Source organism: Carcharodon carcharias, chromosome 18 (genome assembly GCF_017639515.1).
Source record: "Carcharodon carcharias isolate sCarCar2 chromosome 18, sCarCar2.pri, whole genome shotgun sequence".
In the NCBI taxonomy this organism is placed as follows: Eukaryota; Metazoa; Chordata; class Chondrichthyes; order Lamniformes; family Lamnidae; genus Carcharodon; species Carcharodon carcharias.
Genome location: NC_054484.1, coordinates 40672681 through 40689833, shown reverse-complemented (window position 1 = coordinate 40689833; position 17153 = coordinate 40672681). Strand labels below are relative to the sequence as shown.

The following is a 17153-nucleotide window of genomic DNA, read 5'->3' as shown; positions in this document are numbered from 1 at the left end:
CAGCAATGGAAAGATCTTGGTGAGAAATTTTTCATTGTACTTGGGAAGGTGGTTGAAAGAGAGCTGAGAGGGTGGAAAAAGTTCCAATGGTGGTTGAAATTTACCATCTGAGCTGCAGCATGTCATGGTGCAATATATACATGTGAATTCATAAGTAAAGGGAGAACAAAGGACAGAATGGCATGAGCTTTGAGCTTTGGGGATGGTTTCAGCTTCTTCCTGGCCTCATATGCCACCAAATCTAGCATTACCTATTTATGTTGACCGAGATGCCTAAAATGAGACTCCTTTAGTTCTCACCTGTTTCTTTCTGTTATGCGCCATTTTCCTACAAGCAGAGAAAAAGCATTGAACTGCAGGAAATTTGAAGTTGACATAGTTATGTGCTTATTTTGTATCCCAATTTATCAGGCTAGCTTAGTGAGCGGGTGTCGCCTTTCAAAATAGTCACACAACTGCAATTCCAATTCAAAGTGTGAATAATAAACCGTGCCCCAGTACACTCTGGGTATGTCTGTGAAGATTGGCCCAACGACCTCAGTCAGGATGTAAGTAAGTGAGAGGAAACTGTTATTCCCTTCATACTTTGTATATCTGCTTGATCTAGTGCAATGGTGGCTAGGCTTATAGGTAGACATTTTCCTTGTCTGTCTCGATAAGATGTGAACATGGTTACAAACATCCAAACAACCTGGACATCTCTTCTGCAAGGAAGGTAAGTGAGGTGCTGCACATTTTGTATCAACACCTTCAAAACTCCATCTGAAAATAGAGATGCTTTGCATCTTGGCTCAGCCATGACTTTTTCTCTATGCAAGAACACAACAACAACTGAACATTAACAATCAGCGATGAACTTTAGGAGCTGCATCCTGACTGAGTTCCTGTAAACAGGCCTAGTTTACAGTGAATAGTTCAAGCCAAGCTCAAAATATTTGGTGAAGGTTGATGTAGAGTGGTATTGGTGAGAATTAAGGTTACTGCTCCATTGTTTTAGTGTCCGTATTAGAAAGACTCGCCCTTGTATAACTTTCAAATCCAAAAGATATGATGCGCATGATATTTGACATGAGAAAACTCAACAGAGTCTACGTGTATATTGTGATGTAGGAAAATGTAGCAGATAAAGTGGGATTCAGTGCACTATGTACATTTAATGCAGCAGATAAAGTGAGATTCAGTGCAGTATGTACATTTAATGCAGCAGATAAAGTGAGATTGAGTGCAGTATGTACATTTAATGCAGCAGAAAAAGTGGGATTCAGTGCACTATGTACATTTAATGCAGCAGATAAAGTGGGATTCAGTGCACTATGTACATTTAATGCAGCAGATAAAGTGGGATTCAGTGCACTATGTACATTTAATGCAGCAGATAAAGTGGGATTCTGTGTAATATGTACATTTAATGCAGCAGATAAAGTGGGATTCAGTGCACTATGTACATTTAATGCAGCAGATAAAGTGGGATTCAGTGCACTATGTACATTTAATGCAGCAGATAAAGTGGGATTCAGTGCACTATGTACATTTAATGCAGCAGATAAAGTGGGATTCAGTGCACTATGTACATTTAATGCAGCAGATAAAGTGGGATTCTGTGCAATATGTACATTTAATGCAGCAGATAAAGTGGGATTCAGTGCACTATGTACATTTAATGCAGTCTGTGTTTATTCTTTTCTAGGAAAAGTCTCCTGGAGACACTGAAGACTAAAGATGTGTGTAATGAATCCAGTTAAGTCAATATTCGTTGGAGGCTGATAGGCTTTCAAAGCAACTCAATTTATTTTGCGTCTATCTAGGTGACAGGTGAAAGAAAACTGATTGTTCTCTTTTCAGCTCTTTTATTTGCTAGGGTGTGTGTGAGCTTCAGTAATAGTTCCCCTGCACATTTATGTTTATTCTACTGGTTATGGAGTGGACTTTTTCACACCCCCATCCCAGTTTGAATTAGCATTTCCTTTTGTGAAGTATGATCTGAAAATTTCTCTTCTGAATAAATGTTTAACTCAAACTGCACACCACAAGGAGTAACTGAGACTAGTGCAATGCAACAAAATAATATTGAACTGCTGGACCTTAAGATTAGATATGCATGTGCAGAATAGCAGATATGAAACTTACACATACATACATAAATGAAAGCAGAAGTAATAATTCCATGAAACCAAAGATGATGTTGTCAAATAAAAAGACAAATGAGAAGAACCCAAACCAAGCTCAATAATCATTGGCATTAATTACTAAAAATGTCAAAAAGCCCCAAATAGCCAGGTGCTAAATGCTGCTGGCTTGTAGCTTCATCTCAAAATGAGACAATGTCTCTCTCCAATAGATAAATAAATGGAAGGTTACAGATGTGTATATATTATGGTTGTCCTGTCTGTTAACCAGATGCATAAGCCTCAGTTTTAACTCTGGATGGGATGCTGTGCATGGGGCCCAGGGGCATGCTCACATGCCAAGGCCTAGCAAAATTTTAGCTCGTGGACCTATTAAAGATCAGACTTCTGCCCAAACATGACAGCAATCATTGCCTGGTCAGTGGGTGAGAGCAGGATTCAGAGGGGAACAAGGGTACTCCCCAGCAGTTGGGTGGGTCTCCGGGACTTTACTGGGCCTTATTTGGCCTTCAGCTTGGATCCTGGCAGTTTTGGTGTGGTGAGGGAACCTAACTGCTCCTCCATTGAGGCCTCAAGTTAAAATGGCAGATAGGCAAGGAGGACATTATTGCAATTGGCCAATCAGGACAGGGAAGGAATGGATAAATCCCTGCTCCATTTTAACCCTCCAATTCGCCCCATGGGCTTGGTTTCCACCAGGCAGTGGAGTTAAAATCAAGGCAACAGTTTAACTTAATATTAGTTGTCTAGGTTAATGGAATATCTGTTTTTCCTGTTTGCCTTATTATTGAAAGCAAAGCTCTCCTGCTTCCAAAACCTACTTGGCTTGTGTTTCAAAACTATCACCAATATAAGCCATAAGGTATATTTTTTTGCTTAGAAATTTTAGCTTCTGCAAAGCTTTCATTCAAGATAATTGTTCAAGAAAATTATTGTTATAGACACCTTTTTGAGGGGTTTTCTCTGATTTTACTTCCCTCAACTTCTTGGATTTTGTTTCCAAATAATTTGCTTCAAGCCGAGGAGTAGACTTTGAGGTCAGTATTGTCTAAACCCAAGAAAGGAGAAGTACTCAGGAGCACAGATTCTGGTTAAATGTTTCTCATTCTCATAAAGATCCAACTTTGTGCCTTTGAGATTCCCTTGAGCTGTTAAAGCTTCCTACAAATATAGGATTATTTTATTTCTACATCTTTAACCAGGACAGCCCAGTGAGGTGCTGCATTTATATGGAAACCTTTGGAGAAAGGCAGCATTGGAAGGCTTCCTTATGGTAAAATTGCCTGATGGAAGATTTAATTCCCTGCTTTTTGTAACTTAATGCTGTGAAATCTTTTAGTCTCTCCAGCAATGGAAGGCAGAACTTTGAACCCCTCCATTTCAACACTGAATATCCCCTAATTACAGCATGTCTGCAGGTGATGGAAATGGTGATGTGGTCACACTTAACTGTTTAATCAGTTCTATTGCTTAAACACATTTAAAATGCAAAATAAATATCAATTGCAAGTCTAACTCTGAAATGGAAATTATCCTCCTGGTGCAATATTTTTCAAAACGAATACATGTAGAAACTGTGCAATTGGTAAAGTGATTTACATCATTGCATCAATACATGTGTCTCTCTCTAACATCTTTATATTTGTTATTTTTCATGACATTTACAAAATCAAAATATGGAAGCCACAGATTGATTTGTCCACAGTGCAGCATTTCCCACATTACCTGCCTTTTCCCGTAGCATTTAAAGTGAACTCTGGGCCTCTGAGCAGCCTGAAAATTCCCTAATTCCATATTTATTATTTTGTGATGTCATCATAACTAAACTAACCCTAGTCACTACCCACTGCACACACATGGATGCTTATTTTTAGTTGTTTTTCTGAATATCTCAATGCTCACTGGCTTTCTTTACATGGATGATTGGGCTTGTTCTAATTGTTAAGCACCATGCTCTCATTAAAAGCAATATCTGGATTTAATTAACATGTTGATATTTCAAATTTGATTTCTGGTGATGATTGCTAGGACTAATACCCATGCATTCCATTTGCAGACTTGCACTGCTCACCCTCATTCTTATCCTGATTTCTGTTTTTTTCTGTAATTTCTGAAAAGTACGAATTTTCTCATTTCAATTTGTCTCTTCCATTTGCCAGAACACACACAAATGGGAAGATGATATTCCTGTTCAATAAGTTATATAAACTAGAGAATGCAAATTGAAATTATTACAAGCCATCAGTGGCCTCTTTGGACAATTGTGCAAGAGTTATTTGTAACTTCATTATGGCTTTAGGGGTTGAATAACATAGAACTCTCATTCTTGTAAATCTGAGTTGGAGAACAATTGATTTGTAGAATTGTAACTATTTAAATGATTATTCATTTGACTCAATATATGAAGGATTTAAAGTTGCCTGAATCATTGTTTCATTGACACTGGAACAAGTTCATTCTTTGTATCGACTAAAACATTTCAGTGAAAATAAATTTATCACCACATGTTGCCTCATCAAAGTATATCCATGAAACACAAGAACAAATTGTTTCAGTGGCAGCAAGTTAATCCCATCTGATATCTGCGATGATCTCTCATTTCAATGGCTGCTTGAAACATGTATGATGGGGGCACAACATTACTGTAAATAACCCAATTGCCAAACTTTACTGCAGTATTCCCTCGTTTCAACCAATGATACAATTTTACTTGTCATTGAATAACTTTCCCTAGCAACGGGTTTCAAAATGCTGCTTTTAAATTACTCAATTGTTACTTCACGTTAGCCAAACTTTCACACATTGGTCTAAATCTCGATCAACTATCAGCCCATACAAGATACTGAGTTTATTTTCAATAAAAATAATGAAATTCATGAAGAGAATAATAAGAAATCGATCAGAAGGAAGCTTGATCAAAATAGCCCCAAAATTTTCAAGATGGTTACTAGCATTGGATAATAGAAAATTGATATATCAGCAGAAAAATCCAACTGTTATAAAACAATTAGCCAAAGGGCAGTGTTCATGCTGATTTTAATGGGATTCATTTTGTGCCTTTGAATCACAACAAAACAAAAACTGGAATTGAAAAGCCCAACTTTTGCCTGGGTGCTCTAAACTGAATGTCCTAACAGAATCTGCATGTATATCTCTTGGTGATTTGCTGCATATTTTCAAAGCTGAATATTATGAAGTAGAGCTAGAGCTATATAAGGAACTGTGCACAATTTCTTATTTACAGCCACCAAGTAGACTTCAGACATGTTCATTTTATGTCACATAAATGTGATGTTGTTAATCAGATATTCCTTGGTAAAGGATGTTTCCTCAGCTACAAGTTGAATATTGGTGTAATTCAATGAGATGGTCTGAAAAGTGGGACACTTCCACCTCTACTAATGTGTCCTAAATAAAAGACTTCACATGTATTTTCTATTTTGTTGTAAAACTGCTACTTAGTGTCCTTAGAAGATGAATCCCTTGATCACACCAGAAGATGTGCTTTAATTGAAGTGAAAACGCTTTGAGTGAAATGGTGTCTCCCAGCAGAAGCATTTGATTTGCTACTGGCCAAATTATTGTGTTACCTTGCAATTAATACTGTAATGTAAAGCACACAGTTGCAAGTCATGGGTTTATATTTGGGTATATAACATGCGTTTGAATAACTGTGTATGTGAAATTCTCTGTGGAGTGAGTTATATGCAAGAAGTGTCCGCTTTCCACTCTTGATAAAATGTGATGCCAAAAATGCTGCTTTTGTAAGCTTTTAACTTAAAATAAAAATGCATTATGAAAATAAGTCTTCTGATTTTGGTGTTATTCTTTCAGGCAAGTATTCCTTAATTGTGAGCTTCTGTCCCTCCTGTAATTTAGAGGAGGATATCCATTGATATTCATAAAGGTAGGGAAATATGTGATTACAACTAGGAATGTATGACCCTGCCTCCCAGTTCCAAGTTGCAGTAGTTTTGAAATAAGTTAAAGTGTGTGCGAGTCCAATGCGTACATGTCTCACAGGGACATGCAGATATTTGGAACTGATTTCAACCAGTTTAGTAGTTGGATCTCTTAAATATTTAGTACAATATTGAATCTATTTTGGAGTCAGATTTTGCAATGGCCTTATCTGTACTTTTCAGATGCAGTCACTCAACTTACAACTGGTTTTGCAGTTTCTGCTGACTAACTGTTATTATGGATTTTTCATCATGTCAACCTTAGCATTTTTATTTACAAAGGGAGAGTTTTCTTTGCAATGCAGCTAGGAGCCCAGTATTTGTAACTTACAGTAGGGTACTAATGATAAAGGGCTGTGCCTTAAAATAAGCAAATAAGCACTTTGGTTACATTGCCTGAGTCAGATGCACCCTATTTCCTGCCTGTCAATGGTGTTCTACATTCAGGGTTCACTGACATAGACTTGCTATGTTTTGATTGGGCCTTACCAGCAGAATTGGAAAACTGCTACAACAGAAAAATAACTTTCCTTCACTAGAATTTAACACCTTGTTTTCATACTTGCCTTGATGCATGTTCAATCTTGACCAGGAGAGAGAAAAATGATGGAAAATCATCAAATAAATACAGGAAATAAATGTGAAGCTTTCAGGAGGAATACACAGCAGTGCGTGATTGAAGCCTTGCCTGAGGCTCTGTGCCAGTTTTATTTCAGATCAGTAATGAAGGGGGAGTAGCAGGAAGCAGACAAACTACCCAAAAACTCTGAAGCTTCCCAGTAATCAAAGCAACTCCCCTGTCAATCTTACTTCACTTTTGTCAGTTGGACACTATTTAATTTCTCAAACACCCATCTGTCGGTATTGTGACATTCTGTAACCTCACTAGTATTATTGCACTGACTTATTCTGGTTGAGGAGACACTAAAGAGAAGGCAGCAATTGAAAGTGTTGCTCAGAAAGAGTGAAGAAGGAACATGGGTGGAATTTGTTTATCCAGAGAGCTGTTGAAATCTGTTGAGTTTGTCATTGGAGTAGTTGAGGCAGAGACCACTATATCTTTTAAGGGAAGAATATTTAAATGAGGAGGATACTGGGGACTTTGGGAGAAAGAGGGGTTTTGTTTTATTCACTTCTGGGATGTGAGCGTTGCTAACTAGGCCAGCAATTATTGCCTATCCCTAATTGCCCTTGAGAAGGTGGTGTGAGCTGTCTTCTTGAACCGCTGCAGTCCATGTGGCATAGGTACACCCACAGTGCTGTTAGGGAGGGAGTTCCAGGATTTTGACCTAGCAACAGTGAAGGAATGGTGATATATTTCCAAGTCAGGCTGATGTGTGGCTTGGAAGGGAAATTCCAGGTACTGGTATGCCCATGCATCTGCTGCCCTTGACCTTCCACATGGTAGCAGTCATGGGTTTGGAAGGTGCTGTCTAAGGAGCCTTGGTGAGTTCCTGGAGTGCATCTTGGTACATGATGCTGCCACTGTCCATTGGTGGTGGAGTGAGTGAATGTTTGTGGAAGGGATGCCAATCAAGCAGAGTGCTTTGCCCTGGATGGTGTCAAGTTTCTCGAGCGTTGTTGGAGCTGCACTCATCCAGGCAAGTGGGGAGTATTCCATCACACTCCTGACTTGTGCCTTGTCGATGGTGGACAGGCTTTGGGGAGTCAGGAGGCGAGTTATTCGACCAAGGATTCATTGCCTCCTACCTGCTCTTGTAGCCACAGATTTATATGGCTAGTCCAGTTCAGTTTCTGGTCAATGGTAATGCCCAGGATGTTGATAGTGGGAGATTCAGTGATGGTAATGCCATTGAATGTCAAGGGATGATGGTTAGATTCCCTCTTGTTGGAGATGGTCATTGGCTGGCAATTGTGTGGCATGACTGTTACTTACCACTTGTCAGCCCAAGCCTGGATATTGTCCAGGTCTTGCTGCATTTGGACATGGACTGCCTTAGCATCTTAGGAGTCACAAATGGTTTGGAACGTTGTGCAATCATCAGTGAACATCCCCACTCCTGACCTTATGATGGAGGGAACGTCATTGACGAAGCAACTGAAGGTGGTTGGGCCTAGTACACTATCCTACACTATCCTGCAGTGAGGTGTTTGACCTTCAACAACCACAACCATCTTCCTTTATGCTAGTTATGACTCCAACCAGCAGAGAGTTTTCCCCCTGATTCCCATTGACTCCAGTTTTGCTGGGGTTCCTTGATGCCACACACGGTCAAATGCTGCCTCGTCAAGGGCAGTCACTCACCTCGCCTTGCGAGTTCAGCTCTTTTGTCCATGTTTGAACCAAGGCTGTAATGAAGTGGTAGGATTAGTTTTACATTTCTCCAGTGTAGAGCTAGCATTAACACGATTCACCAACTGGTCACTTCTTGTCCTATAGATTTCTGTTTCCATAGGTATAAATGCTGAAGTTTGCTAGTATGTTATACACACTTGAGATTACACTCTTGAGAAGAGAGACTGGGAAATAACAACCTGAGTGAATCTGCAGCTGAATGAGAGTCGGTATGTCTGTTATACTCAAACATCATCTGTAGGGGCTCTTGCCTCTCCTATCCTTCCCTGCTTCCTACTGTTAACAGGATTTTGAGCCTTTGTTATCCCTTAAGTCATGTAATTTAACACACTGCACCATTCATTTCTGACACATTTCAACATGTACTAGTTCTTGCATTGTGGGTTTTGGCTCCTCACCTGATTCCTCAATTATAAACAATCTAATATATAATAGCAGGTAGAATAGCACAGTACCACTGGTAAGATTGGAAACTGCAATGACCCAGTAATTTGGTTTGCATTCTATGGCAGTCATTTTGAGCCCGCAGAACCAGAACGAGGTCAGTTTTTGGAGCTGATAATCTAGTTTTACTGCCAGTTATCTGCAAAACTTACAAAATGCCACATGCGCATCAAAAACCCAGTTTTAAAATACAGGGTATGTCAACATTTCCCTCTACACCTACAGAATACGGAATTCTGTTGTGATAGCATTTTGATGTTATATTGCCTCCAATGATGCAGCCTATGATTAGCTGCTTTGTTGCCCCTGCAGTCCCTGAGCCATACTGTTAAATAAGAGAAGATGGCTGTGAGATTTCACCAAATTCTAGTTGAGGGCTCTGGGCAGGTGGACATGAGAAGAAGTGGCATTACATTGATGCCATTTCTCTCAAGAGGAGGGGATGGTTACATCATGGTAATGTCATTGGGCTAGTAGTCTAGAGGCCTAGTCTAATGGTCTTTGGGGCACAGGTTCAAATCCCACCATGGCAGCTGGTGGAATTTAAATTCCATGAATAAGTCTGGAACATAAAGCTGGTCCCAGTGACCATGACAATATGATTGATTATTGTTAAAAACCCATCTGGTTCACAAATGCCCTCTAGGGAAGGAAATCTGCCATCCTTATCTGGTTGGCCTACATGTGACTCCAAGCCTGTGGTTGATTCCTATCTGCCCACTGAAATTGGCATTGCCCACTCAGTTGTAGCAATTAGGGATGGCCATCAAATGCTAGCTTTGCCTGTGATCCCCACAACCCATGAAAGAATAAAGGGAAAAAAAAAGGTCCAGTTGTGAGAAGATTACACGAACAGAGGGATTTCTTTGAAAGAGCTGTCCAATTTAGACTCACATTCCAGCATTTTCCCCATAGACCTGCAAATTAGTCCTCTTAACCACATGTCCAATTGCCTTTTGAAATTTCCTGTGGAATCTGATCCTACAACGCTTTCAGGTAGTGCTCCAGATTTTAACAGTCCTTTGTGTGAAGAAATAGACAGGACACTGATTTAAAGCATAAAATGAGTACAGCACAGAAGGAGGTCATTTGGCCCATCGTAGCTCTCTGCAAGAGCAACCCAGCTAGTAGCACTCCCCTGCCCTGACCCGTAACCCTACAATTCTCTTGAGATAATTGTCCAATTTTCTTTTCGAAAGCTGCAACTGAATCTCCCTCCGTCACACTCTCCGGCAGAGCATTCCAGATCCTAACACTAGCTGCGTTTAAAAGAACCTTTTGCTCATGTCACCTTTGGTTCTTTTGACAGCTTAAGTCGGTGACCTCTGCTTCCCGGTCCTTCCACTGACTGGAACAGTTTCCCCCATTCTAATCCGTTCAAACCCCTCATGATTTTGAATATCTCTTAATCTTCTCTACTTTAAGGAGAACAGCCCCAGCTTCTCCAAGTTATCCACACAAACAGGGTTCCTCATCCCAGAAACCATTCTCATTAATCTTTTCAGTACCATCACTAATGCATCACTTTCTTCCTAAAGTGCAGTGCCCGGAATTGGACTCCAGTTGAGACTAACACAGTATTTACAAAGATTCACCATAACTTGCTTGCTTTTATACTCTATGCCTCTATTTATAAAGCTGAGGATCCCATATGCCTTTTGATCACTTTCTCAACCTGGCCTGCCACATTCAATGATTTGTGCAGATATACCCTAGGTTCCTCTGTCCTTGCACCTCCTTTAGTATTGTACCCTTTATCTTATATCACCTCTCCTTATTCTTCTTATCAAAATACATCACTTCACACTTCTCTGCATTGACTTTCATCTGCCACATGTCTGCTCACTTCACCAATCTGAGACCTCTGATCACCAATTTACATGCCATAGGACACACTTACTCCCTACTTGCTCTTTAAATTCCCTCATTATCTTGAACACCTCCATTAGGTCTCCCTATAACCTTCTCTGTTAGAAGGAGAACAATCCCAGTTTCTCCAATCTCACCACATAACTGAATGTCCTCATCCCTGGTAATCCTTTATACCCTCTCCAAGGCCTTGAAATCCTTCTTAAAGTGCGGTGCCCAGAATTATACACAACACTCCACCTGAGGCTTAACCACACATTTCTAAAGGTTTAGCATGCCTTCCTTGTTTTTCTATTCAATGTTCCTATTTACAAAACCAAGTATCTCATATGCTTCCTTGACCACCTCCTCAACTTGCTGTGCTAACCTTCAAGGATTTGTGGATCTGTTTGCATCCCCCCTGATCCTTCTGCTCTTATCAATTACTACCATTTAGATTATACTGCCTCTCCATGTTGTTCCTTCCAAACTGCATCACTTCATGCTTATCTGCATTCAATTGTATCAGCTTATTTCATCATTTCCCTTCTTGAATATGTAGCTGAGCTGCAAGGCACAATTTGTTTTGCTGATCAGGAAGCAGAGTTCATGAGCTGCTACACTAGTGGTGACATTCCCTATTCATTTGGATGCTTCATCTTTGTTCCTCTCATTTTTATGTAACCAGGTCTATATAACTTGATAAAAACAAAAAAACTGCGGATGCTGGAAATCCAAAACAAAAACAAAAACAGAATTACCTGGAAAAACTCAGCAGGTCTGGCAGCATCGGCGGAGAAGAAAAGAGTTGACGTTTCGAGTCCTCATGACCCTTCGACAGAACTTGAGTTCGAGTCCAAGAAAGAGTTGAAATATAAGCTGGTTTAAGGTGTGTGTGTGGGGGTCTCTCCGCCCCCCCACACACACACCTTAAATCAGCTTATATTTCAACTCTTTCTTGGACTCGAACTCAAGTTCTGTCGAAGGGTCATGAGGACTCGAAACGTCAACTCTTTTCTTCTCCGCCGATGCTGCCAGACCTGCTGAGTTTTTCCAGGTAATTCTGTTTTTGTTTTTGTCTATATAACTTGAGCTTTGCCTGAGGCCATTCACGTGTGCATTCTGGCTGCCACTCCAGACCTGAGCCCATCCAGCTATTTCTGCTATTCTTTATTTTTAACTTATCTTTTTATCCCTCCTAGACTCTCTTGCCATACATCATTTCATTCCTCCACTCTTAGGTACTCTGCCCTCCCAATGCCCTACCCCAGCTCCTTGACCTTCCTGTTCTCTTGCTACCATCCCAGGCTTGACACCCTCTTGGATAAGCCTGCAGTTTTCCTTTATGCCCCTCATGGCATCATCCAACGGGCTCATCGAGGCACCTGAGGCACTGGCTCATTAGGAGCAGAAACTGTGATTGCCCCATTCCACTCTCTCGTTGACCTTGCCACTCAGTGTGCCCACTGGGGGCTCATCCTGCCAATCTCCTTCCTGTCCAACTCACCCCTCTCACTGTTGACCCTATGAACTCTGTTAGTAGATCAGCTATCACTGTCCCTCTGTGCATCTCCCTCCCAAATGTCTGTTTACTTGTGAACAAGGTCCTTGTCATTCATGAACTTATTGTGGATGATTGCATCAAGATCATGGCCTGAATGATAGCCTGGCTGAGGGGTGATGGTATTTTTCCTTTAATGAAGTCCCCCGTCTGGCTACATCTTCTACCACTTACCCTTTCAAGTTTGTCACAGTGGAGGTGTGGCACTTATCAGCAGATCACACCTTAGTCTGTCCCTTCCATTCCTCAGACACTTTCTCCTCCTAAGAGCATCTCACCTTGTCCACCTCTCTTTTAAAATCATTGTTCTGTCCTGCTCTCCCAGGCACGATTTTCTCACCGAGTTACCCTCACTGTTCCCTCCCTCAGTCTCAGCACCGAACAACTTCACTCCCTCAGAGATTTCCACCTCCAGCGTGTCTCATGATGTTTTCCCCCGAATTCACAACTCTCTCGACTTCCCTCAGTCTCTCCTTCCACGAAGTAAAAAAAGTGACTAGGAAAGCAGACAGGATGTGAACAAATTTGGCAGATAAAATCAAAGAAAACCCAAAGATATTTTATCAGTGCAGACCCTGTTTTCCCCTAACAGAGAGGTCAATTATCAGGGGGCACAGATTTATGGTGATTGGTAGAAGGATTAAAGGGGACATGAGGAAAAACTCTGTTACCCAGAAGGTGGTGGGTGTTTGGAATTCACTGCCTGGTTTGGTGCTGGAGGCAGAAACCTTCAACTCATTTAAAAGGTACCTGGATCTGCACCTAAAATGCTGTAACCTGTAAGGTTATGGACGAGGAGCTGGAAGGTGGGATTAGAATAGATGGTTAGTTTTATATTTTTTCTTTTTTGGCCGGCACAGACATGGGCAAAATTGCTTCTTTCTGTGCTATAGCTTGTCAATGGTCCTAACCCATAATCACAGCCACCCCTTTCACTTTGCCAACTCACATGGTCTTACTAATCCTATAGTATCCAGTATAGATAAGGTACTGATCACTTGCTTGTATCACTCGCCACTCACAAGAACCTTCCACACCCCAACCCTACCGCCTTCTGTATCGTCCCAGGAAAGAAATGATTCCCCAATTCACTTGCAATTGCACCTTTAAAATCCCACTTATTCAGCCTTTGGACCTCCATTTGCCACATTTCTGCAGCTGCTGATTTACTCAACCACAGTCTCATCTCCACATTTGAAGCCCCAGTCCCTGATAAAACCACTACTCTCTCTCACACTGGCTATTCCTCCTGAAACAGCTCTTGTTTCTGCTCCTTTAAGTACAGGGGGCAGAGATATGGTGGGCAACTGTTTTAGCCATTTATCACCAGATCTGGTTGGACCACTTAAAATACTATTGGGCCCTGTTCGTGTCTGCTTAAACTGCTCACTATTCCGAGATGATCATGGGATGCAAAGGTAACCCCTGGCTGCTTCTCTCTATTGCAAGCTGTCATCTTAAACCCCTTTCCCCTGTCACCTCCACCCTCGCCTCCGATAACAAGTGCAAGGAGTTCATCAACTTCTTTGTCACTAAGATCGAGACTATCTGATCAGCTGCCTCTGCTACATCCCTCCTTTCTACTAGTCCACCTGGCCAAACTTCCTTTAATGCCCCTCAGTGCCCTAGTGTTGAAGTCTCATCTTCCACTACTTCCTCATGTCCTCTCTGAGATCATCTTGCCCATGAGACCCACCTCCTGTTCCCTTGATCCTATTCCCACTAAACTGCTGATCACCCAGCTTCCCCTCTGGCTCCCATGTTAGGAGATATGTAAATGATTTTCTCTCTCCAGGTGGTGCCTCTCTCTCCTTTAAACCTGCTGTCATCACCCCTCATCAAAAGAATGACCCTTGATCCCACTGTTCTTGCAAACTACAATCCCATCTCTAACCTCCCTTCCCTCTCCAAAGTTCTTAAGTGTGTGGTCACCTCCCAGATCCATTCCCATCTTTCCCAGAATTCCATGTTTAAATCCCTCCAATCAGGCCTCTGCCACAGTACCGAAACGACTCTTCTCAAAGTCATAAATGACATCCTATGTGACTGTGACAAAGGCAGACGCTACCTCCTCATCCTTCTCAAGCTGTCTTCAGCCTTTGTTCACACTACCCTCCTCCATCACCTCTCCACTATTGTTCAGCTGGATGAATCAGCTCCCACCTGGTTCCATTATTTCTATCTAATCATAGACAGAGAATCAATTGCAATGGCTTCGCTTCCTGCTCCCAAACCATTACTTCTGGTGTTTCCCAAGGATCATTGTCCTCTCCTGTTTTTCATCTATAATCTGCCCCTCAGTGACCACATTGGGAGGCAGAGCAATAGTTTCCACATGTACGCTGATGACATCAGTTCTACCTCACCACAATCTCTCCCAACTCCTCCCCTGTTGCTAAGTTACCCAGCTGGTTATCTGACATCCAGTACAAGATGAGCAGAAATTTATTTCAATTAAATATTGAGAAGACTAAAGCCATTGTTTTTGGCCCTCGTTCCAAACTTCGTTCCCAAGCTACTGACCCCATCCCTCTCATCCTTGTTTTCAGTCCCTCCATGCCTTTGCCTTTATCTCTGAAATTTTCTCCAACCCTAAACTCCTTAAACCTACTTCTTTGACCAAGCTTTGGTCATCTGACCAAAAATCCCCTTGTGTGGCTAGAGTCACACTTTCTTTATAATTCTCCTGTGAGGTGCCTTGGGACATTTTATTAAGTAATAAAAGCTATATAAATATAAGTTGTTGGTTATTTCTGTGCTTTATTGGCGTTCTTTGTCATTTTTCTATTTTAAATATATTTGGATTCTTGCATCTTTCTATGTTTCAAAATGTCAGTTGTGTTTCTGTTCTTTTCCGCTCCTTGTTAATGGCTGTTTAAGTGATGGGCTTCACCATCACTGCCATCTAGTGGTGAAACCCTAACTTCAACAACTCATCTACTGAGGGATACAAATGTAATACCACATTGCCACATACTGGTTAGAACAGGAATTACAACTGCAGCAGAACAGTGACACTATGTGGCAACAGAGTGAATTGCAAAAGATCGTAAATAGAGCCGTAACTTCTGGATTTGGGGGGAATACCCCAAAGATGCGCTGGGGTAATCCCTCTGGGAAGTTCCAGGTAAGGGTTTGCACAGCAATTGCCCAGAAGTGCGCACTTCCTCTGGACAATTGTGCTGCACTGGGACCCATCCGAAAATGTGGTTTAAATTGCAAACTTCGAATGGTTCCACCGGTTTTATACCAATAATTACTCAGAAAAAAATAGAAGTGAAACCTTTTCTAACTTCTGGGTACCTATTGGAAAGACACTGATGGGCCCAATGGGACTCCCCCCACACTGCCAACCCCCACCACGGGTTTCCCCCCACTCCCCCAACACCCCACCCCCGACCTCTGATTCCCCTGCCCCTGATATCCCACCCACCAGCCTCCGATCCCCTATATCCATCTCCAATCCCCCATCCCGACCTCTTACAACCCCACCCCCAAACGCCCTGACCTCAGACACTATTCCCCACCGACAACAACCCACCCCCTCAGACCTTGGACCCCCCTCAATAGCCCCCCCCCCCAGACTCTGGACCCCCCGGGACCTCCGACCACCCCCCCCCCCACCCCCCTCCACCCCAACACTGGACCTCAGAATTCCCCCGGGATCTCCAACACACCCCAGATCCCAGACTCCTACCACCCTTCCATGGACCCCTCTCCCAACTCCCCACGGACTTCCAATTGCTCCCCACCCCCCCAACTCCCCACGGATTTCTGACCTCCCCCAACCAGACCACCAAACTCCTTACGCAACTGTTCTACTCAGAGCCCTGTCGCAGAGGACAGCGGAAACGCTTTAGGGATGTCCTCAAAGCATCCCTGGGGATGTCAAACATCCCCACCAACTCCTGGGAGACCCTGGCTTATGATCAGCCAGAATGGAGAAGGCTCCTTGGGAAATGCACCAAACACATCGAGAGGCTTCGTCAGGACTGTGGCGAAGTCGAGGCATCGGCAGGATTGGAAAAACTCCAAAAACCCCTTCTACCCAACCCCCTTACCCAGCACCTGCCCCGCATGAGCAAGAGTCTGCAGATCACGGATTGGACTCTTCAGCTAATTTCAGAACCCATTGAACCAGAGTGTAAGCAACTCATCCTCAATCCCGAGGGGAGACGATTGTAAAATGGACCTTAATAATTTTGTGCTGGTGTTGAAATAAAAAGTGTGATCTGATGTGCAAAGAAAGATCAGGGAAACAAAGTGTGGCTGCAGTAAAAGAAAAATCAATACCATAGAGAAGAAACACAAACCCTAACAAAAAGCAAGTAGGGCTATGATGAAGGTAAGGTAGTACGCTAAACGCTTACTGCCTTTACTAAGAAATGCGCAAGATGCCCAGAATGAAGACAACTTAGGTCCAGTAATTTCAATATAACTGAGAAAACAGTTTTAAACAGGCTAAAAGGGAAAGATGGAGTACAGAGAAGATGAAGATGATTTTGGAGCATCGGTAATCATTAATGATGACATTATAAATGGCTCCTTTTACTCAGGTATTACCTTCCCCATTCCATCCCCACCCCTGCTCAAAAAACTTACCCTTGACCGTTCTGCCCATGAAGACCATCACCTCTTCAACCTCCTTTACTTGCCAAAGTCCTTTTCCCTAAATTTCATGTTTGAATCTTTTAAATCAGGTGCCAGAGCACTGAAACTGCCCTAATAAAGTTACAAATGACAACCTCTGTGACTATGACGTATTTCTGAACTGAAGCCTTAGACAGGGTCACCAATGTCAACCCCTCCAACGTCCTTCTTCCATTGTTTAATTGAGCCTGACCATTAACTCTTAACTCTTGGCCCTTTTTTCTCCTTGGATACATAATTGGTGA

The 17153-nt window shown here is 42.1% G+C and overlaps 1 protein-coding gene across 2 annotated transcripts in view; it reads left to right on the top strand.

The window, feature by feature from the left end:
* LOC121290697 (capZ-interacting protein-like) overlaps positions 1-5931 on the top strand; it is a 65513-nt gene extending 59582 nt beyond the window's left edge. For both annotated transcript variants that reach the window (XM_041211510.1, XM_041211511.1), the window contains exon 7: positions 1688-5931. In XM_041211510.1, the coding sequence (XP_041067444.1) occupies positions 1688-1717 (30 nt within the window). In that variant the 3' untranslated portion in view covers positions 1718-5931. The remainder of the gene's footprint in view (positions 1-1687) is intronic.
* Positions 5932-17153: the final 11222 nt, after the last annotated feature.